General features: G+C 22.2%; 1 protein-coding gene and 1 long non-coding RNA gene across 2 annotated transcripts; one reads left to right on the forward strand and one right to left on the reverse strand.

Moving 5' to 3' along the window:
- The first annotated feature begins 9,708 nt into the window (after positions 1-9,708).
- Positions 9,709-10,903, forward strand: LOC133666383 (uncharacterized). The gene is made up of 3 exons (XR_009830476.1): positions 9,709-10,012; positions 10,107-10,432; positions 10,519-10,903. It is a non-coding gene; the product is annotated as an uncharacterized LOC133666383 (long non-coding RNA).
- A 6,675-nt stretch (positions 10,904-17,578) lies between these two features.
- Positions 17,579-24,929, reverse strand: LOC107993668 (protein takeout). Its single transcript, XM_017050208.3, has 6 exons — positions 24,702-24,929; positions 23,318-23,416; positions 20,847-20,997; positions 20,003-20,136; positions 19,385-19,534; positions 17,579-17,967 (listed from the first exon to the last, which is right to left on the reverse strand). The coding sequence occupies exons 1-6, from the start codon at positions 24,772-24,774 to the stop codon at positions 17,813-17,815; spliced, it is 762 nt and encodes a 253-aa protein (XP_016905697.2). The 5' UTR covers positions 24,775-24,929; the 3' UTR covers positions 17,579-17,812.
- Between the last annotated feature and the right edge of the window lie 1,160 nt (positions 24,930-26,089).

Raw genomic sequence — 26,089 nt, forward strand, 5'->3', positions numbered from 1 at the left:
AAATATTAAAAAATTAAAAATAAATTAAGAAATAAATGTGCAAACAAATAAATAAGTAAAAATATAAATTAAAAAATAAATCAAGAAATAAATGTGGAAATAAGTAAATAAAAAAAAATATGAATTGAAAAATAAATGTTTAAATAAAAAAAATATGTAAATGATTAAACAATTAATAAAAATTTATTAAAAAGTAAGAATAAATAATATATAATGTATATGGCGATATATAATAAATGTATTAAAAATATTAATTTACAATAACGTTGAAAATTATTTATTATAAAATTAAAAAATTTACAATTAAATTAAAACTTAAAAAATTTAATTAATATACTATAAAATCGATCTACTCGTCGACAAAGTTCGATAAGGAATGATTATTCCGTCCCGACCTGCTTTGTATTTATAGGACGCGAAGATATACGGAAACGTACGTACTTTGTCGATTGCTTTAAAATCGACATTTCGAATATAATTATTAATAATTTTCCAAATTTTCGATTTTTTATCGTTAATTTACGCATCTAACAATTAATTACGATATTAAATGTAATAATTATTGTATATTTTTACAGACCAAGTTGCTGTTTTATGATGTTGATCTTCGATTTACTACTGTATTAAAATATTTTAAATATTTTGTGTAAATAATAAATATAGAGCAACTACAAATGAATTTATGAATATTAATTATTTAAAAATTACAATTATTAATTTATGAATCCAGTAATTCTTATAACAAATGTAATAATTTTTGGAAATTAGGTTATATATATATATATATATATATATTTATTTTAATTATTTAATTATTTATATATTTATTATATATTATATATATATATATATATATTTATTATTTTAATTATTTAATTATTTATATATTTATTCATCCATTTGACTAGTTTTCTTTTGAAGTTTTTATATTCACTTATATATGTATACATATTAAATTATTTATGTATTTACCGTTTTAATTATTTATTTATTCACATATCTATTCAATTTTTTTATTCATATATTTCTCTAATGAGTTATTTTTTGACTTTTTGTCTCATTTGAGTATAAATTAATTTATTTATTTCTTTCTTTCTTTTTTCTTTTATTTAGTTATTTATGTGTTTATTCATACATTTATTTAGTTACTTATTTTCAGATTTTTTATCTTGTTCATTTGTATATAAATTAATTGGTTTATTTATTTATTTCTTTTTTCTTTTATTTAGTTATTTATGTGTTTATTCATACATTTATTTAGTTACTTATTTTCAGATTTTTTATCTTGTTCATTTGTATATAAATTAATTGGTTTATTTATTTATTTCTTTTTTCTTTTATTTAGTTATTTATGTGTTTATTCATACATTTATTTAGTTACTTATTTTCAGATTTTTTATCTTATTCATTTGTATATAAATTAATTGATTTATTTTTTCATTTCTTTTCTTTTTTATTTAATTATTTATGTGTTTATTCATACATTTTTTGTTTTACTCATACATATATTTATTTTTGACACTTATGTATCAAATTATTGATTTATCACTTCATTACATGTAATTATTCATACATTCATTCTTCTATACATTCATTTATTTCTTTTAAATATAGATTTATTTATAGATTTTTATTTTTTTCAATACATCAAATGATTTATATATATTAATTACTTTGATTATTTAATTATGCATATATTTATATTGTATAATTAAACAATGTTTTAAAACCATTAAATATATATTATAAATTTACATAATAATTTAGATATAAATTATGAACAAATGTATGAATAAAAAAATGAACAAATAATTAAATAAAATAAAAAGTGTAAGAATATATAAATAATTTGATACATATGTAAGTAAACAGAATAAAGAAATCTAAAATTAAGTCATTTATTAAATGAGTGATTAAATATATAAATTATTAAACTAATAAATATTTCTTTTCACATATTTTGATACATAATACATAATACATAAATGAACAAAATATAAAATCTATAAATAAATTTATAGAAAAAAAATGTATAGAAGAATAAATATATAAATAATTAAATAAATAAATACTTTAATACATATATAAATGTCAAAAATAAATATATAAATGAATATATTTTTATTGTTTCATATATAAGTATATGTAAAACAAAAAAGTTTACAAATAAATAAAAGTAATTAAATACAGAAAAGAGTGTATAAATAAATAATTTGATATAAATGAATAAAATAAAAAGTCTACAAATAAATCAATAGACAATTCAATGAATAAAAAAATAAATATGGATATATAAATATGTTAATAACTTAAGGAGTACTTACACAAATAATTTGATGCATACATAATAAAAAAATAAATATATATTTGAATAGAACAAAAAATCTAACAACTAAATAAATAAGTAAACTAATAACTAAATAAAAGTAACTAAATAAAAGTATGAATAAACACATAAATAACTAAATAAAAGAAAAAAGAAAGAAAGAAATAAATAAATTAATTTATACTCAAATGAGACAAAAAGTCAAAAAATAACTCATTAGAGAAATATATGAATAAAAAAATTGAATAGATATGTGAATAAATAAATAATTAAAACGGTAAATACATAAATAATTTAATATGTATACATATATAAGTGAATATAAAAACTTCAAAAGAAAATAACTAGTCAAATGGATGAATAAATATATAAATAATTATATAATTAAAATAATGAATATATATATATATATATATATATATATAACCTAATTTCTAAAAATTATTACATTTGTTATAAGAATTACTGGATTCATAAATTAATAATTGTAATTTTTAAATAATTAATATTCATAAATTCATTTGTAGTTGCTCTATATTTATTATTTATACAAAATATTTAAAATATTTTAATACAGTAGTAAATCGAAGATCAACATCATAAAACAGCAACTCTGTAAAAATATACAATAATTATTACATTTAATATCGTAATTAATTGTTAGATGCGTAAATTAACGATAAAAAATCGAAAATTTGGAAAATTATTAATAATTATATTCGAAATGTCGATTTTAAAGCAATCGACAAAGTACGTACGTTTCCGTATATCTTCGCGTCCTATAAATACAAAGCAGGTCGGGACGGAATAATCATTCCTTATCGAACTTTGTCGACGAGTAGATCGATTTTATAGTATATTAATTAAATTTTTTAAGTTTTAATTTAATTGTAAATTTTTTTAATTTTATAATAAATAATTTTCAACGTTATTGTAAATTAATATTTTTAATACATTTATTATATATCGCCATATACATTATATATTATTTATTCTTACTTTTTAATAAATTTTTATTAATTGTTTAATCATTTACATATTTTTTTTATTTAAACATTTATTTTTTAATTCATATTTTTTTATTTACTTATTTCCACATTTATTTCTTGATTTATTTTTTAATTTATATTTTTACTTATTTATTTATTTGCACATTTATTTCTTAATTTATTTTTTAATTTTTTAATATTTTTATTTCATTCGTTTATTTATTAATTTTCATCATTCACTTTATTTATTTATTTATTTGTACACTTATTTTATATATTTATATAAATATTCTTCTTTTGATTTATTTATTCTTTCAATTATATAAATTTATACATTTATTTATTTTATATTTTTTTATTTGCATTCTTAACTATTTGTAAAATTATATATTCATTCTTTTGTGACAAAATTAATGTTTAATATGTGAAAGAATAAATAAATAAATTAATAAATTAATGTAGATATAAATGAATAAAACAATAAAATCTAATCAAAAAAATCAAGAAAGAAATCATTATACAAATGAAATAACAAATATCATACATATAATAAATTTTTTTGTAATTTTGTTCATTTGTGTACGTATCAAATCATTTATATATTAACTATTTTGATCAGTTATTGTATAAATGTATATATTTATTTATTCATTTGATTAATGATTCATTTCTGAACTTTTTTATTTTGTTTATTTATATATGCATCAAGTTATTTGTGTAAGTACTCCTTAAGTTATTAGCTTATATATATATCCATTTATTTTTTTATTCATTCATTTGTCTATTAATTTATTTGTAGACTTTTTGTTTTGCTTATTTATATTAAATTATTTATTTATTCACTCTTTTCTTTATTTAATTACTTATATATTTATTCATTCATTTGTTTAATGACTTATTTGTAAACTTTTTTGTTTTATATATACTTATATATGAAACAATAAAAATATATTCATTTATATATTTATTTTTGACATTTATATATGTATTAAAGTATTTATTTATTTAATTATTTATATATTTATTCTTCTATACATTTTTTTTCTATAAATTTATTTATAGATTTTATATTTTGTTCATTTATGTATTATGTATTATGTATCAAAATATGTGAAAAGAAATATTTATTAGTTTAATAATTTATATATTTAATCACTCATTTAATAAATGACTTAATTTTAGATTTCTTTATTCTGTTTACTTACATATGTATCAAATTATTTATATATTCTTACACTTTTTATTTTATTTAATTATTTGTTCATTTTTTTATTCATACATTTGTTCATAATTTATATCTAAATTATTATGTAAATTTATAATATATATTTAATGGTTTTAAAACATTGTTTAATTATACAATATAAATATATGCATAATTAAATAATCAAAGTAATTAATATATATAAATCATTTGATGTATTGAAAAATAAAAATCTATAAATAAATCTATATTTAAAAGAAATAAATGAATGTATAGAAGAATCAATGTATGAATAATTACATGTAATGAAGTGATAAATCAATAATTTGATACATAAGTGTCAAAAATAAATATATGTATGAGTAAAACAAAAAATGTATGAATAAACACATAAATAATTAAATAAAAAGAAAAGAAATGAAAAAATAAATCAATTAATTTATATACAAATGAACAAGATAAAAAATCTGAAAATAAGTAACTAAATAAATGTATGAATAAACACATAAATAACTAAATAAAAGAAAAAAGAAATAAATAAATAAACCAATTAATTTATATACAAATGAACAACATATAAAATCTGAAAATAAGTAACTAAATAAATGTATGAATAAACACATAAATAACTAAATAAAAGAAAAAAGAAATAAATAAATAAACCAATTAATTTATATACAAATGAACAACATATAAAATCTGAAAATAAGTAACTAAATAAATGTATGAATAAACACATAAATAACTAAATAAAAGAAAAAAGAAAGAAAGAAATAAATAAATTAATTTATACTCAAATGAGACAAAAAGTCAAAAAATAACTCATTAGAGAAATATATGAATAAAAAAATTGAATAGATATGTGAATAAATAAATAATTAAAACGGTAAATACATAAATAATTTAATATGTATACACATATAAGTGAATATAAAAACTTCAAAAGAAAACTAGTCAAATGGATGAATAAATATATAAATAATTAAATAATTAAAATAATAAATATATATATATATATATAATATGTAATAAATATATAAATAATTAAATAATTAAAATAATAAATATATATATATATATATAACCTAATTTCCAAAAATTATTACATTTGTTATAAGAATTACTGGATTCATAAATTAATAATTGTAATTTTTAAATAATTAATATTCATAAATTCATTTGTAGTTGCTCTATATTTATTATTTACACAAAATATTTAAAATATTTTAATACAGTAGTAAATCGAAGATCAACATCATAAAACAGCAACTTGGTCTGTAAAAATATACAATAATTATTACATTTAATATCGTAATTAATTGTTAAATGCGTAAATTAACGATAAAAATCGAAAATTTGGAAAATTATTAATAATTATATTCGAAATGTCGATTTTAAAGCAATCGACAAAGTACGTACGTTTCCGTATATCTTCGCGTCCTATAAATACAAAGCAGGTCGGGACGGAATAATCATTCCTTATCGAACTTTGTCGACGAGTAGATCGATTTTATAGTATATTAATTAAATTTTTTAAGTTTTAATTTAATTGTAAATTTTTTTAATTTTATAATAAATAATTTTCAACGTTATTGTAAATTAATATTTTTAATACATTTATTATATATCGCCATATACATTATATATTATTTATTCTTACTTTTTAATAAATTTTTATTAATTGTTTAATCATTTACATATTTTTTTTATTTAAACATTTATTTTTCAATTCATATTTTTTTATTTACTTATTTCCACATTTATTTCTTGATTTATTTTTTAATTTATATTTTTACTTATTTATTTGTTTGCACATTTATTTCTTAATTTATTTTTAATTTTTAATATTTTTATTTCATTCGTTTATTTATTAATTTTCATCATTCACTTTATTTATTTATTTATTTGTACACTTATTTTATATATTTATATAAATATTCTTCTTTTGATTTATTTATTCTTTCAATTATATAAATTTATACATTTATTTATTTTATATTTTTTTATTTGCATTCTTAACTATTTGTAAAATTATATATTCATTCTTTTGTGACAAAATTAATGTTTAATATGTGAAAGAATAAATAAATAAATTAATAAATTGATGTAGATATAAATGAATAAAACAATAAAATCTAATCAAAAAAATCAAGAAAGAAATCATTATACAAATGAAATAACAAATATCATACATATAATAAATTTTTTTGTAATTTTGTTCATTTGTGTACGTATCAAATCATTTATACATTAACTATTTTGATCAGTTATTATATAAATGTATATATTTATTTATTCATTTGATTAATGATTCATTTCTGGACTTTTTTATTTTGTTTATTTATATATGCATCAAGTTATTTGTGTAAGTACTCCTTAAGTTATTAGCTTATATATATATCCATTTATTTTTTTATTCATTCATTTGTCTATTGATTTATTTGTAGATTTTTTGTTTTGCTTATTTATATCAAATTATTTATTTATTCACTCTTTTCTTTATTTAATTACTTATATATTTATTCATTCATTTGTTTAATGACTTATTTGTAAACTTTTTTGTTTTATATATACTTATATATGAAACAATAAAAATATTCATTTATATATTTATTTTTGACATTTATACATGCATTAAATTATTTATTTATTTATTCATTTAATTATTTATATATTTATTCTATTATACATTCATTCTTCTATAGATTTATTTATAGATTTTATATTTTGTTCATTTATGTATTATGTATTATGTATCAAGATATGTATAAAGAAATTTTTATTACTTTAGTTTAATAATTTATATATTTATTTATTCATTAGAGAAATGTGTGAATAAATATATAAATGAAATAAAAAAAATAACTAAATGAATGAAGGAATAAAAGAGAAAAGAAATATATTCATGTGTATACATAAATGAATAAAATAAAGAAATTTATTATAAATAAGTCAGTAGATAAATGAATTAATAAGGATAAATTAATAAATATAAATAGGTGAAGAGTAAAATAAATGAATGAATGAATTGATGAATAAATGGATATAATTAATGAAGTGTACAAATAAGTCATTGCACAAATGAATAAATAAATATATAAAAGGAAATATATAAATAGCAAATGAAGGAATAAATGAGGAGCAAATAAATAAATAAATAGATGTATGATTGAATGAACAGAAAAAAAATATCATAAAAATGTTTATAAATAATTAAACAAATAGGTATAGACAAATAAATATATAAACAATTATATTATATAAATAAATTTATTAATAATTGTAGAAAAAATGACAAATTAAGAAATAATTAATTTTTTGTGTATATAAATGAGCAGTTTAAAGAAATTTATAAAAATATGTAAAAATAAATCATTAAAGGAATAAATAATTAAGTAAATAAATTGGATAAATCGATAATCGATATATCGATAATAAATTTATAAAATAAAATAATAATATAAATTTATGATATAAATTTATAAAAATAATAATATAAATAATAATATATTTATAATATAAATTTATAAAAATATGTAAAAATAAATCATTAAAGGAATAAATAATTCAGTAAATAAATTGGATAAATCGATAATCGATATATCGATAATAAATTAATGAATAAATAAATTAATAAAAAATATATAAATATAAGAATTAGAAAAATAAATAATAGATTAAAATTTAAAAATATGTAAGTAAATTAATTTTTTAGTTAATATTATTAATTAAAATAAATAAAATATATTATAGAATATTTTAATTTTCAGGGCAATTTCGATTATCGAATCGTACGATGCCAACCAATCAGAAAGCTCCTAAGTAAATTTTGGCGCGCAGGGATCAGTTTTGTGTGGAAAGTGATAGTGAGTGGACGTGTCGTCGCAGCCGGCTTCGAAAATTCTACTACGCAGTAAGTAATTTTGATCATATTTCATCATCAATTTTATAAATTATTATCATTTTCGTTTATTTAATAATTTATTTATTATTGTAGTGTCAAAATTAATTAGTATTTGAGATTTTTTTGTGTTTTTTTCATCGATCGTTTCCGTCGAGATTACCGGTATTTCGTGCTTCGTTGAATCGTGTTTCGAATTCACTTGTTGCTTCATTTTAATATAGTTTTTTTTATAGATTTGTTTTACAATTTTAATTTTTATTTGAAATAATTCGTTCGCTCGATTGTCGGGATAATTTGGAAGGAAAAATAGCTTCGTGATATGGACACATTACAACGATTTATGACTGATGATTTTCATGTTAATATACCTTTTAACGAACAAATTTATTAGAATAAATTTATTTGGAATAGATTTTTATAATTTTTTTATCCATATTGAAACGAACGTGTGTAAAATCAATTTTATTTTATCATATTCGAAATATATCGATATGTACGTATAATATATATATATACGTATTATAAATGTATTTCGTTTCTAAATGCATCTCTCCGTAATGTTTATATATTTTTTTTCAGTTTTTGTTCAATGCTCGAGGCTCATTATTTGTTTTCATAATATCATAATATCGCTTTTCTAAGAATTTGAAAGTTCATGCTTCGACAAGTTTCGACAGGTTTCGACTTGTCGAATTATCGTGCGCGCGCATACCCCCCCCCCCTCTATTCGTCAATCGTAATAATAATCTTTTATTCGACGGTTAGAATTTTAGTTAAGATTTTAATTAATTCGTATATATGCCTTTTTAAAATGGAATTTGTGTTTGATTTTCGTTTTATTTTAATGTATGATTGATTAATTTTATTTCATTTAATGTACATATATATTTGAAAATTCTTATTTTCTTTCGTACAGATTATTACCCGATTATTGGTATGATTTGAAAGGCGGGAAGAATTTCAATATGGACGCCATCGTACTTTTGAAGAAAAAGTTTGATGTTTCATTTTACTGTATGTATTTATTCTGTTTTTATTCGATCGGTTTTATGATATACTTTATCATTTTAAAGTATATTATAATGAATATTTATAATGAACATTCACCATAAATATTAATAGTTTTGTATTAATGATATATATACTATTTTCTTGTATATAAAATTTTTTTATTCATAAAAAAAATTGATAATAATGAATCCATAGTTTCAATAAAAATGACAATTTTTTTCTGAAACAAATGATAGAAAGAAGAAGAAGAAATATTTTGCTTCTTTTTCTATTATATTCCCCCCCATTATTAATACAGTTTTATTTTCAGACAATTATTGTGATCGCGCGCAATGCGATCGGTAGATTCAGTGTTTGTTTCGTAACAGTTTTTTAATATTTTAGAGCGCGATAGCTCTAATTAAATTTACTTATTATAATCGGGAAATTAGAATCAGTGTTTATTCGCCGATTGTAAATTAAACGGACGCGTTAATAGTTTTTTATTTTTATTTTTTTTATTTTTAATATTCGTTTTCGGTACAGAGTAGAGTCAGTGTTTCTCTAAGGAAGAAGGCAGTCATCCATCACGCGAAGAGGTAACTATTTTTTTTATTATTTTAATATTTTTATATCATCGATATTGTATTGTTGAAAAAATAATTACACATAACACTTTATATTTTGTTAAAGATGCCTGACTTTGCCAGTGAACATTTCTGTTGGATTTCAATTTTAAATAACGTTTTGTGACCGCGTGCAATGCGGTCTGTAGAATCAGTGTTTGTTCCGTAACAGTTTTTTTTTATTTTTTATATTTTAATGTATAATAACTGTTAATAATTAAACTGTCATAATTATTCGCGAAATTAGAATCAGTGCTTGTTCGTCGCCGATGTTTTAAATCGACGCGATGGTAGTTTTTTATTTTTATTTTTTTATTTTTAATATTCGTTTTCGGTACAGAGTAGAGTCAGTGTTTCTCAAAGGAATAGGACAATCATCCACCACGCGAAGAGGTAATTATTTATATATATTTTCCAGTTCAACTTTTTAAAATAATCAGTATTGCGTTTTAATTAAAATGTTTCATGTTTTCTTACAGTTTCCACTTCCTGATGATGACTACTTTGGCGATGACATCTTGGGCTACGACAATGCAGATTCTTCGCATCTATCGGTGAGTCGCATGCATTTATGTTCCTCCGGTCATTCAATCATGTCGTAGGACAAAAAGTCCGAACCGACACGAGTGATTGGTTGTATACGTAGATTTTTGTACGAGCACAATGACCGCGGGTATTCATCATACCCGTGAATAGTAACATTTCTTTGTGTTTTATTTACTAGATCAGGATAGATCTTCTTGCACATCGCGTTTTAAAGATAAGATATTGATAGTTAATATTATATAATATATATCTGATTTTTTTTAATATGATTAGCTAGAATGATACAAATTAGTTTGATTGTTTATAGTTGAAAATATTTCCGCAATGATTTGTAAAGTAAAAATTAAACAACTATATGAATCAAACTATATATGAATAACTATATGAATGTAGTAATAAAAACAAATTCAGTTTTACTTTTGATCATAATATATAATTATTTGATATATTATAAATATATAATAACTATGATTTGAATTAAATTAAATTATAAAATATTTAATTTCCTCCGTAAAAAGAAATGTATGAAATATTATGTGCAAGAAGATATTTCGCGACAGGTAGATCTCTGAATCAGGGCAAAAAGTTTTGCACATTGTTTCTTTATTTTCGAATATATGCTTTGATGGAGAGATCGCCTGAGGTTATTTTGATTAATATTTTATTTAGAGTCAATTATTTTTTATTATTAATTATTACAAATAAATATCTTTTTGTATTGCTATTTTCTAAAAATAATAATTCAATAATTCATTAAATTTGTTAAATAAAACATTCATTAAAGAATGAAGTAAAATGATATAATTTTAGCCCGTTAATTCGCACTAATACTTTTTTTTAGCTCAGGATTTTCAGGTTTAACCCCTTCCATGTTTATTGCCAGGATCTCACTCACGTGCCCAAGTGCTACTTGGGTGAGAGAGAGGCAATGGGCATGATGACTTTAGTTTATAAGTTACTAATCATTTTTTAGCGACTGACGATGCGTTAGTGTATCGTGCACGACGTATTTTCCACATTATGTGTGTGTGGTTAGGCTGTGGAATTGCGTCGTTTCATTTATCTATGACACAATATAACTTGAAATATTTAAAATATTCACGATTAATATCATTACGATTTCCAACAACAATATTTGTACACGATATTATAATTTTTACTTTCAAATTATAACAATGGTCAATGATGATCAAATTTACATTATTTTAATAATTCAATTGATATATTATAAAAGATATATTCATTTAATAATAAATATTTATAATTAGAATTAAGATGTACATGTTTTTATTTGCATTTCACGCAATGGTCACTAGCCATCGTCAGTCGATTTCAGGAAAATGGTACGTAAAGTTAGAGTGTGCGAGTTGTGTGCCAAGCTCGGGTGTCGGAGGCGTCCCGGGACGCTTTCCCTAGTGTAGGCTTTTGCGCCCGAGTGTTATGCGTGAGAATCGTAGAACGAATGTGTTGGTATGCCTGTTTTGCCATATTTTTAAATATAGGGTTAGGTAGGATAGGTAGTATACTTCTGGTGTGTGTGTTAATTATAAGTAGGTAGGGCCGGGCAAGTTGTCACAGTCTCTGGTCGGGTAGGCGCGTTTTCGCGTGACAACTTGTTTCAGGAAATATAATTTGAAAAATCGAGGATGAAGTTGGAATATACGAATGGAGCATGCCACTCGTATTTGACTTCATTCATCGATTTTTCGAATTTCCGGTCGCGGTCGCGAGGTAAATTCGAAACGAACGTTGCGCTCGAGATTCTGCACGTGTACGATCGACAATTGATGGTTGGTCGTCTGTGTGCACTTAGCTTCCGCGATTTAGCCTTTTTTTTTTCGTGTTTCTTTGATTTGCGATTAGTGAGTCTCGAGCCTAGATTTAAGTTTCAGCGGGCATCGCGCCCGAAGGAGGAAGACCGAAGAGGCCTCGACAAACTGTCACGAAGAGGGGCTGCAACGAATGGCTTCTCATCTTTTGGATCTGTTTTGGGTCCAAAGGATGGGAAGTCATTGTTACTATTTTGTCATTGTGCTCGTTTTAGTATATGTAGTAATTGTTGTTGTGTTGTCTGGCCGATTTGCATGCCGGCCCATCATCCAGATCCAGTCATCATGGGCATCGCGATTTTTTATTAGTGTTGCGATTATATAATAACGGGTTGAATTAGAGTTGCGTTTTAAATTTCGCGTTTTGCATTAGTGTTGCGTTAAATGAAAATCGCGTTTGCATTAGTGTTGCGAATTATAATATGTCGCGATTTCTGTTTATTATAAATTGTTACAGTTTCTTATAAAATAGTATTATAGTTTATATCATTGATTATTAATTTCTATTTGTCTAATGTCTATTTTTAATTATTAATAGCTTTCTAATTGTAGAAAAATGATTTTTATCGAATTTATTTTAAAAAGTAGCGTTGCGTTTATAAATAATCGCGTTTTTTCAAGTAGTGTTGCGAATATTAAATGCCCAAATTTCCACTAAGATTGTGGAAATATTCCTGAATCACCTTAAGTGGCTAAAAAAGCTACAAGGGTGACTATACGACAGCAGTCATTAAGGAGACTGCACTGGATTTTTCGCCATTAGTGTTGCGTTGTTTAAATTTGAGTGCATAGAGTATAGTGTTGCGTAAATAATTGATTTCGGGAATTTTTCAACTTTTTTATATGTATATTTTTTTTTATATATATGTATATTTTTTTTTATTGAAAATTAATTAATATTGCAAATACAATAAAGCACTCTTCGCGATTGATTTATAAAAAAATATTAGTTCATTAGTGTTGCGATACAAAATAAACATTCCACTCGCGGTTTGCTCGGACTCATATCGAGTGGAAAATATTCTTATTTTAGTAGCCCTTCTGGCTACTGAATTCTTTTCTTTTTCAGCACCCTTTTACATTCTACGTTTGTTACAGAAAATTTTGCTATAATACATGTACATGTTTGTATTTCTCGTTGATCAAGATTTATCCAATTTTTTAAAATAATTTTTAAATTTAAATTTTTCTTATTAAATTTTTTTAAATTAAATAATGGTGAATGTTCGTTATAAAATTTATCTTTTTAAATTATTTTAGATCATAATGTTTTTTCTTTTTTTATTAATCCTTTAAATAAGTTTGTTTCAGATATATGAACTTTCAGGAAGCGTCAATTAATAAATTGGTGGTGGCTCAAATATTTTTTTGAAATGTATCAATTATTGGTAATTATATCTTGTGATATTTTATTAATTATTCGTAGTTTGATTTGTTTCAGGAACTATTGTGAAATCGAAGAACTTGAAGACTATGCGTATTTCATATATTATTCCTTTACCTTTCCTTTGATTTCCTTCCTTAATTATTAATATTTTACCGTAGAAGGGGCCCCTTAAGTCTTAGATTAATTACAATATCACGAATAATTATATCAACGTATTGAATTATCACAGATAATTATCGATAAACTGGTTTCAGATACAGTACAGAAATATTACAGTTTCAATATTAGAATAGGAGAAAAAATATTTAGTTTCTATGTAAGTGGGAATCATGTGGTTAATAAAAATTTTTATTAATTTTTTGTAGTATTATTTGTTTCAGAGATCAGTGTGAAACCAATAAAGGAGGATATTTGTATTTCATCCCCTTGATTTCATTGAGATTTTTCTATAGATAGACTCCCTAAACAAATCTTCAAATTATAAAAAGGAAGGTATTAGTTTTAGATGTGTGCTAAGTAGAAATTTAAAAAGGTATTTAACTTCAATATGTGAATAGGGAGTACAAAAAATTATAGATTTAAGTAAAATTATTTTGAGTCAATGTTCCTTAAGGATCGTTAATTAAATTACATTTACAATTAGGATACTTTTAAGTTTAAGTTTAATTAAGTTTAAGGATTCGTTAAATTTGTTTTAATAAATATAAGTTTTAGAATATAAGTAGAATATAAGTAGAATATAAGTAGAATTGCTTGTAGAACTGCTTGTAGAACTGCTGCTGTAGAAATATTGCTTAAAGTAGAATCTATTTGTAAGTGCATGCATAGTAGTAGTAGTAATGTTGGTATTAAAAATGGTGGTATTATGGTGGTGGTTAATAAAATAAATATAACTCTGTGTGAAAAATTCCTTTTTTGTTCTTGTTTTAAACTTCGTAATTATCAATATTTTATATATAGGTTGTTTTCATGAAAATATAAAATATCGATATACGTACGAAGTAATGTATATCATGTGTGCTTGTATGTGTCTGTATGTGTCTTTTCACATAGAGTTATATATAATTATAAGATGTAATTTAATTTTTACTTCCAGGTTTAGATCATCGCGTCGGTTTTCTCTAAAAACTCCTTTTACTGTTTGTTTTGCACAACGATCAAAGATCGAACGTTTTGCAATCTTACAGTCAAAAGGAAGGTTTATATTGATTTTAAATGAATTTTTACGTAAAGGAGGGTGGATGGGATCGTGGATAGGGTGGGTCTCCAATTCGCAGCAACCTCCACGTGGTGAGACCTGGGAAATCATTATTATTTACTATATTATTCATAATCGTATCGCAGATACGGTTATAAATTTTATAGCCAATAATATGAGCTAATTGGCTGCACGATTAGTTTTATATATTAAGTTATTAAGATCTTTTCTTTTTAAGTTATTAGAATGGTTATTGGGAAGTTACGTCTTCGTTTTGACTTTTAAGTATCACGAAGTATCTATTAGCTTCATAATATTTATCATTGTTAAATATTTTTTATCGATTTTGAACAATTTCTTTTATTTCTTCTATTTATTCATAGATTTATAGTATAATTATTTATACATATTTATATATACAGTTAAAACAAATATTTTTCCATATTTTCAATAGTTAGATAAATTGTATTTAAATCAGAAGATATTGTGTAGGAATATAAACTGTGACTTTTATTTTTATCTCGCAGATATTGTATTTTGTCAATTATTTCTAATTTGTGCGATACTTTTCTTCGCAAATAAGGATTTTTTTATAATATAAATACTAAATATAATAAATTTAGTATGTGTATGTTTATCATTTTGTATAATTAATTGAATATAGTTTCTATGTTGGTCGTAGAAAATCGTAGAGGGCGTAAGAAACATTTTTTAGTGGTCGGTATTTCAGAATAAGAAACGTGAAGTCCTACAAAATGTTTCTCTTATGGTATTAATTTCATCTGAGGTATTCAGAGATGGCGTTAATTTCCTAATTTTTATTCTGTCTATTTTTCTTTTATTATTTATTTTTTTTATCTATATTTATTTTGGTGCGTGACATTTGAATATATTTTCTTCATCATTTCTTTTTCAAAACTGTTAGTTATGTTAATCTTTGTTTTAAGTAATATAGATTTTATATTTTCTGTTTTATAATATATTTCTAAAATGACAAATTTGTAAAATAGTACAAACAATTATAGTATTTCTTTATTCGAATGCTCGACACGAGTATTGTTTATTGTTAGTGATTTTGAAATTTAAATAAAAATAAATAAATAGAAAAATAAAAATTATATTAAATTAAAAATAAGTAAATAACAATCTCTCTATCGATAAAGTAAATGAAAAGGAATAATCTATCGAATATTCGTTTCTTGAATTTATTTTTTCGTTATTTATAATTTTGCATTCTTAAACTTATGTAACTAAGTATCAGACATTAATTTATGCGAAGAACTTGATTTAATATTATATTACGGAAAAAAGAGACTGAAGTTGTTCTAATTTTATTATATCTTTGTCGTATTTTGTTTCCATTGCTTTATCTAATGCGAATTTTAATTATTTATAAATTAATGTTTATCATTTTTGTATATCATCTTTTGAGTTTATTTTATCTTCTTGAATCAATTCTGCAAAAATAAACACTCTGTATTTCTAATAACGATCTAATAACGATATATTTATATTTGTTTAAAGTTTGCAATTGTTGCAAAATTCGGTCAAAATACATGATGTCTAAAATCTACTTTTCTAAATTCTATTTCTTTTTCTCTCTCGCATTCTCATTTTTGCTCTTCTTTTCTTTTTTCTTCTATTTTATACTAGTTTCATATTTTGAAAATTTATTTTAAATTATATTATTATAAAAAATTTATTATTAGAATTTAACGAGATTTAAAAATAAAAAATTGTTTCTAAAAACTATTTGTAGTTTTCTGATTTTGTTTTTAATTAATAACAATTAAAAACTATTTTTATTGTTAAAATAATTTTGAGGCATATATTCATATATGATATTTGCAATTATTTTTGATTGGAAAAATTGTTTTTGAATTTAAATATTCTTTTAAAAATTATAAAATTTTTTTATATTTTAAAAATATAAAATTTAAGTTTCTCTAGATAAAAATTTTATTTTATTTTAAATTTTTTCTTAATCATTTGAAAATATTTGATTCGTATCAATTTATTCAATCATTTAATTTGTTTAATTTAATTTGTCTATGATCAGTGTTTTCAAATTACTTTAAACGGATAATTATATATTATTAATATATAATTATTATAATTATTATATCATTATATTATATATTATTATAATTATATATTATTTATATATAATTTGTCTTTTGAAATATTTTTTAATGATAATTAATTTTTTATATTCTATATAAGTGGCATAATTTTAAATAAAATCTGCAAAAAATAAACATTATTCAAATGAAATACTGTCATAAAACCTTGAAAAAAACAAGTTCGATTCTACCTATCACTTATTTCATTAATCATAAATTAAATTATCTCATAAATCACTTTACATATTATTCCTAGCTTTCAAAATACATATTTATTGATAAAAAATTTTTATAATTCGAAATATTGATTATCATTCTTCTCATTTAATATAAATATAAATATAGAAGAATCAAATTTTTTAATAAAATTATGAATGTAAAATAATAATATAATAGAGGAAGGATTAATAAGGATTTAAATGATTGAGAAAATAGATATGTAAAAATCACTAAAAATTAATAAAAATATTTTTTTATTAAAGAAAAAGAAGAAAAAGGAAAAAAAAGAGAATATTATATTACAATATTACAATAACAATTGAATATAATTTGTAAAAATTTTTTTCATATACAAATAATTCTAATCATACAAATTTTTGGTACATTGCGAAATTATTTTTTTTTGTATCGTATTTTATTATACTGTACGTTGATAAAAGATTTTTCCTGAGGAAAAAAATTCATTTCGATCTATTTTGGCGGAAAAATTTTATCGAATGGTATTCGATTGAAGATTTCGTTGTCGATTTTGGTAAAAACTAGACTGAAGGTTTCTTCGTAAGCAGTTTGGAGCTCTTTGAAAATTAACTCGGAATTTTCATTTATAAACCGATTCATTTGTTCTCCTATAAAAAAAATCAAAATATTATATTTAAAACGTAATTTAACTTTAATACAAGTGACAAAAAGTATTCGATTATCTTTTAAAGTAGCTTTTTTTTTTAAATTGAACAAAACAACTTTTTTTTTTAATTAGAAAAATTAAGTTATTAAATGATATGTAAGAAAAATTTTGAAAAAATTGCAATTGATCTCAATCATAAAGAAAATTGTAGCTTTTCTAAATTTTTTTATCCGAGTCTATAATGAAATATTAAATAATATATTTTGTAAATTTTTATCATTAATTATATATGTAAAATGTACATGTTAAAAATTTTCTCGAAATAATTTAATGCAGAAACAAAGGACAAACGATACAAAAATGCATAGATTTTAAAGAGTGATCGAATACTTTCTGCCAAAGGTTGTATGTATGATCGATATACATGTTTAAGTCAAAAAAATTATTAGGTTAGATCAATTATGTAATAATCGTAATTCATCGATTTATAATCTCCATAAAATTTAAATCAAATTTAACTCATTTTAAATGACAAGTTTTGAAATCTAAACCAACCTTATATATGTAATTTATAAATATAACCATTAACCATAAACCTAATAAAAAATAAAATCAGAATACTATAAATATTGTCGCTGACATAGAGCTAAAGAAACAAAAACGTTTGTCTAATAATTTTCATGCAACCGTGACTAATCTGACACGAGATCAACGATATTTTATGAATCGGTTAATGGTGTAGCAACTAGATGTTGCATTATTCTTCTTTCTATTCAACAGGATGACCTCGTCAGATAACCAAGATTATATTTCTTTTTCACGAGCGGAATAACAATCGTTCTACACGATTGAAACTCGTATGTAAATAATGTTTCTAATGAGTAACCCTCACATAATTTTATGTGAAAACATCACGATGCATTTGGAATAAAAATTATTTGATGCATTTGAATTTTTCTATTACGTTCTTTAAATTTTATCATAAGCATTATTGTTTCTCTTATTCCGCTGTAAAAATGAAAAAATCGAACGAAGAAAGTATTGATTTTTATTTACTAATATTAATCATTGTTTATATGTTTTAATAATATTTATACAAACGTGTTAATATATTCGTGAGACACTTTTAAAGAATGTAGAGTTAGTACATAAAAATGTTAGATTGTATTTAAGTTACTTCTGACTTAATAGATCTCATTTGTGTATATATCATAGATTGACACTTTTACATACTAAACTATATTACTTTTATATTTATTATTACAGCCTTCAGAATTGACTTTTATTATTATATTCAGAATTAATTATAAAAGTGTCTCAGAAATATAAATATTCCATATATTATTAAAAATGGGTCAAAGCATTCAGATATTTGTAAATAGAGAGAAATAATTGCAGCAATAATTTTTAATAAATACCTAGTTCCTTATTGCCATCGAACAGGTTTTCAAATCGCAACTTCACTTTATCAGGATTGAATTTCACCGCATGCTTCTTGATTCTCAAGTAAGTTTCTCCGTTCTTTTCGTATTTTTCACAGTATATATCGTTGTGTGATTTTAAATCATCTAGATATATTTGAATGAAATAAACGTTTAAGTGATAAATAAAAGTTTTTTTTAAAACTTTGTCAGCATTTTATTAAAAAAATATATATATACACAATAAAAATACGAAATGGCAATCGATTAATTTTTCATTCGAAATAAATTATCGGTTTTGCATCATTAATTTCGAACATAAATCACTTTAGTTATCTATTTAAATATAAATATAATTTTTGTATCTCATGTTAAATCAATCTATCTTATCGAATAAAAAATCAATCTTCTGTCATTTCGTATTGTCACTTTTTAACGAAACATTTACATCTAATCTTTGAATATCTGTATCCTTTTTATTTTTATTTGCAGACAGAATAAATCGGCAAAATATTGCAAAAAAAATCTAAAATAATTGTACACGAAGAATTTTATATTCGTCTACAAAATTGTTACTCAAATTTTAAGAAAAAAAAAATTAATAAATATACTTACACATAGTTATGTTTGATTTTCCCGCTCCTCTGACAGGTAAAAGCAACACTTTTCCTTCGATTTTGTAATCGGCGACAAAGTCTACTTGAGGATTGTACGAATCCGATGACAGTAGACATTTATCCCAGTCTATGCTAAAGAGTCAATATTATTATTATTATTATTAACTGAACATTTTCTGCCAATATTCAATTTATTCGCTATATTTCAATGTACGATACGTTTTATATGATAATTAGAGATTAAATTTTCTATCGTACACAATATAATCTTAAATTAAAATTAACATTGTAATCGACTGGAATTTTTTATATCTTAATGTAAATTTTTTGAATCTGAATTTTATATTTATGATTTATATATGTATATCGTAACTGTTTTTTTTTTACATTTATAAATTTTATAGATGATCAAGAAAACCTTCTTTTTCACATCCAACTTTCGATACCAGCGAAATATTTATATTTTTACTGTATTGGGCATACCGGTTTTACCCATATTCGAATTTTAATTAGAGTATAAAATGAAGCATGAAACCAATGTGAAAAACATGAAATTCTTTTAAATCATTGCATAATATTTTACGTGTAACATTTATATTAAATATTATTGAATTATTGAATTTTATATCGTTGAATTATTTTGTTATTTTCGTACACGGTATATCATAATAATTAACATAATCTTTGCAAGCATTAAATTTACTTTTAATGAATCAATTTAATATTGTTAATTCGAGTTAAAAATAATAAATTTAATTTATATTTATACTCTTTTTTTTTAAATTTGGAAGTCAATTAATTTCGAAATTTCAAAAAATTTTCTAATGAACAACGTAACTTACTTGTAATTTTTAACCTCAAGGTTTTTCGTGAGTCCGTACAACTTGATATTTTTATATTCTTGCCTCAAAGTAACCGATCCTTGCGATTCTCCGATTTTCACGCTGTCCACGGTCAATGGTTCAATCGGCAGAATTTTGAAGCTCTTTAAACCTTTATAAAAAATATTCTTTTTTAATTTTACGTGCTTTTACAAGTTTTTTGAAACAATTTCTGAAATACGAAATACCTCAAATAGATTTTCAAGTAATCAAAAAAGTGAATATATAAAAATTCTCGTTATAATTGTAGAGTAAATAGAACAAAGAAAATGTGTTCTCATATTCCAATTGCATTTTTCAATTTTTTTTTCTTTTTTTTATTTCAAAGATGTAATGATTATTTTAAATGTACCGTATTAAGAAATGTATGATACATAACAATGATACATAAGTACGCAATCGAATACTCAAAATAATAGCAACATTAATATTATTCAAATTCAAATATATTAGAGTGAATTGAAATAAGTATATTAAAAAATGTAAATAAATATTAAAGAATTTAATATAATTCATAATTATTCAAATTTTAAAATATCTTTACTTCGATGGTATCATGTTAACGACATTCACAAATAGATACATTTAAATAAAAATTAATGATATAGCGGTATATGAATTTTATAAATACGTACCACTTAATGATTAGAATCAATCGGCATCTCTATGAATGGAAATTTTAAGGATATACCGATATTAACGTATGAAGTTAATAATTAATATTGATTAATATTGAAATACTTTGAGAAACCGTTATTTCTTAAATATTTCGTTTCAAGTTACGAGATTCATGGGTGGGAATGTTTCTAAGTCTTTGCGTGAATTTTTGTCGGGAGCCTAGAAAGCGAAGGGACGGTCGACTCGAGTCAAGGAGAACTTCTGTAAATTACAACGCGTGATTATGCCAGAGAAATTAATGCTAGTTTCGAGGAAACGCAGCATGCATTGCTCTGGTGAAATCAGCGGGGATTTAATGTGACTTCGTTGTTTAATTTATTTTTGATAAATCGAAAATCGAGAGGAGAGAGAGGTTGGAAATTTGTTGTCGAAAAAGGGTTCTTGGGATTTTCTTGGGATTTTTTTTCAGCCGAGCTGAAGAGTTGACACTCCTCGATAAAATAACACTTTGTAGATCTTTGATCTTTGGATTCTTTTCTGATTTTACATTGGAGGCTACGTTTCTTTATGGATTTTTTTGGTTAAAAAAAATTGATAATACATATATTGTTAGCATATATTTGTAGAGAAATGAAATAAAGAGGTATATTATATAATAGTATATGTAAAATATAATTACAAATGGTATACATGTAGAAATATTTTTTTAGACTGTTGAATATTGATGAAAAAATATTGATGAGGTAGTAAATCATTTAGATGAGAATCTCTTCGAAGAAATATGTTATAATTATAAAAATTTATAATGCATGAAAATTTCTTCCGTACTTCAATGAAATTTGCTATTATTTAGTGAAATATTTAAAGATTAATAAAGGATATTTACTTGCATATTCATATCAAGATTTAGATAAAAAACTGCAAAAAAATTATATATAAGAATAAACACATTTAATATTATTAATAATTTTTAAAAATAAAAAATTGATTATCGACTTTTACCATATATTCGCGAATTGAAAAAAAAGAAATAGAGAATTAAAACGCTAGAAATGCTAGAAATATCCGCGGAAAATTAGTGTTTTATAGTTACTAAAGATATTAGCTTCTCAATGAAAATTATGTTAAAGTGGGCAGTCACGATTGGCCAGATGAAGTGTTTACGTAACTGGACAAATAATGATTATTCAGTATGGTTTTTACGATTTTGTGCAATAATAGAGATGATTGATGATCAAATAGATTTAGATTTAAGTAGTTTACTAGTTTATTGAATAATATTTTCAGCTTAATTAATATTATTAATGAAATTAATGTGCTAACAATAATTTTTTATTATTTTATTTTTATTATTTAATATTATTCTAATATTATTCTTAATATTAATGCTATAATTAATTCGATCATTGAATGTTTTATTGCCAATAATAATAGTTATATCGGATAAAATGACACTTTTTATTCTTTCGATTGAACGATACGTAATAAATATATATATTTTTCAAATATTTGTCAATCAAATTATGTTTCTTTACGAATTTTTATGATTTATAAATTTTTATAAGTCGTAAATTCTGTCTTTTCATATCGCAATAAGAAAAAAAAGAAAACAGAGAACTAAATATCAACGAATAAATAAAATAAATATAAACTAATACGAAAATTTTATATCGATAAAGAAAAGGTCGAGTGAAATAAAACGAACGTTAACTGATAAAGAATAAAATTTGAGGGGGAAAAATAGAATTGAAATTAAAATCAGGGAAATAAATATGAGAATTGAAACTTATTATTGAAAAAATTGCAATTCTTACCTCCGGCTAATGAAACGACCGCGTCTTTTACAGCATCGGCGATGCACTGATTATACTCCTTTTGTGGTAGAGATCTATCGCATATCCTCCAATTATTCGCTATAAGAAAAAAAGCAATAAAGAATGTAAGAAAAAGAGGGAGGAAAAATGAAAAAAATGTCGCATGTAAGCATTACGTAAAAAGTTATTGCATTGCAATGGATCCAATAAAGTTCAACACCAGTTACGAAGCTCGGAGTTGACTTTCTCTTTCAGACCTACATGTATCCATATAACGTATGTGCTCTAATGATTTTTCGATCGATCGTTTCGTGGAAATGAGACGGTTTTCGATTTACCTTTATAATTATGTAACAACTGTTTGTTTATTATCCATTGACATTGACATTTAATGTTTCTTTAGATCCACGTGCAATGGTTTGTATGTATTTGTTGAAATAAAAAATCGTGAAAAATTTCAAGAATAAAATATATCATTATAATAAATGTTATAATAATATTTTTAGAAATGTATTATATAACGTATTTTGTAATATTTCATAATGTAACTTCCTTGATAAAAATATATCAAGTATTATATTTTAAAATATATTATAGATTATATATCTTCAAATATATTTTACAAGTGTGTTACAATAAACATTACCAAGATTTTAGTAGATAGATGATTAAAAATATCTGCTATTAACAAGTAAGCAAACAAAGTACGAGTAAAATAAATATGTTTAACAATATATACATTTGCAGAATTCTGTTAGTATAAGAATACATTTGAATATATGCATTGGTTTTGGTTTTATATTTTTATTATTTCATCTTATTTTACATCAATTTTTTTATCATTTTAGTTAAAAAATATTTACAATGTTTATTTATCATATTAAAAGTTGCATACTAATAACAGATAATAGATTGTTGCATTGAAATAAATACAAATCGAATTCGAGAGCAATATCCTTTAATTAATTTTTATGAAAATGATTTCATTTTAAGATTTTATATCACAGATAATAGTGCAGAGAGGAAACTAGTGATTTTAATAGTTTCTGATTATTAGATGAGAAATGAGGATAGAATAATAATAAAATTTGTTTAAATAGAAAATACTGGATGTTGAACGGACGATTGATTAATTTGTTTTTAAAAGAAAAAGAAATTGATTGTGCGGGAAATTTGTTACAGTTTCTCGAGTCATTAATAAAAGTCATTTTTTTTTAATATTATCAAGAGGATCATTTTGATAGCGAAGAGGAATTAATAAAAAATTATTACATACATACGATTATTGTAAAAATAGAAGAGTTAAAGAGTTAAAGAGATCTTCGAAATTTAATTTTGAATATCGACCAATTATTAAAATTAAAAAAATATAAAAACTACTCACGCAATTCGACAGCAATGGCCATCATCAACATCGTTGTCAAGACGAAAAATCTGATTATTGTTATTTTTCCCATGATAAATTCGATGAACGACTGTTCTTTTCTCCGAATGGAAATTTCTTTGGACTGTAGAAGGTGAACTGGAAGAAACGGTCATTGATGCAGTCTATTTAAGCAGAAGGATCGCCCCACTACTTACTACTGGCCAAGTACTTCACGTATACCTCTCTTCCCATGAAATTATGCAAAAAAATCTTTTAAATAAGCGAAGACATTGTGGTGGTGGTGAATTAGTTTAATGTAATCTCGAGACGATTCATTGCTGATGATAAATGGAGATATCGATACCGATCTTATCGATAGAAAATCTTATATTTTGCATAAAAAAAAAATTACAATGCTCTCGTTTATGAAAAAGATATTCTCAATGAAGATCGTAAAAATTCTTTTCTTTTTCTTTCTTTTTTTCGTGCATTTCTTTTTTCCATATTTCATTTATTCTTATATTCAATTAGATTGAATTATTATTTTTTTCCATCTTCTTTTTTATATTTTTACAAAGAATAAATATATATATATGTAATATATGTAAATTCATAATTTTGCATCTATTTTTCTTCTTCCTTTTTTTTGTGCTGTTTTTTTTTTATTGACACTTTTTTCTGTTTTAGCGATTAAATATTTACAAAAAGATATTGACAAACATGATTAGAAAAGATAGAAAGATTTTTCTGTGATCACAGTATATATAGTCAGCATACTTACTTGTGTGTATTGTTTTGTACACAATTGAAAGCATTCATTCACTTTGAAAATAAATGCAGAATATTTTATGTATGAAAGTTCTGTTCCTTTTTTTTTAGGGAGAAGATTTATACTATTTATAGTGTTCTATCGACTATGATTAACTCGTCAATCTAAGTTATTAAATTAACAATGTTTCTTCAAACGTTAAATTTTATTTAATATAAATTGGATTTTTATAAAATATATTTAATATTAATATTATAATGTTATATTTGAATTATACAATTATAATTGATTCAAACGACTGGAGGAAGAATATTTTAAAAATTACTTAATGCGTGTAAAAGATTTGAACGAATTCATTTATTATAGTCAAATATTTTAATTTTGAATTAAAATTCAAGCAGGTATAATATTAAATATTTATAATGTAGGAATTAATAATGTATTTTATTATATTCTCATTTGTAATTTTAAAAATGATTGATGAAATAAATCGAAGATTTTTATATTGCATAATATTATTCTATGAATTATTTATTACAAATTTAATGAAACATTCTAGATTTTCTTGTCGTTTTTTTAATTAAAAACAATTCCTCTATAATATAAAATAAATATATTACTAATTTTTATAAATATC

Source organism: Apis cerana, linkage group LG7, assembly GCF_029169275.1.
Source record: "Apis cerana isolate GH-2021 linkage group LG7, AcerK_1.0, whole genome shotgun sequence".
Taxonomy (NCBI): Eukaryota; Metazoa; Arthropoda; class Insecta; order Hymenoptera; family Apidae; genus Apis; species Apis cerana.

Excerpts from the sequence above, each read along its gene's own strand:
- LOC107993668 (XM_017050208.3), bottom strand. The coding sequence starts at position 24,774 with ATGGGAAAAATAACAATAATCAGATTTTTCGTCTTGACAACGATGTTG. Across the intron at positions 20,998-23,317 it reads GGTCGTTTCATTAGCCGGAG|GTTTAAAGAGCTTCAAAATT; the intron begins GTAAGAATTGCA and ends TTTTTTATAAAG. Across the intron at positions 17,968-19,384 it reads CGATGGCAATAAGGAACTAG|GAGAACAAATGAATCGGTTT; the intron begins GTATTTATTAAA and ends TTTTTTTTATAG.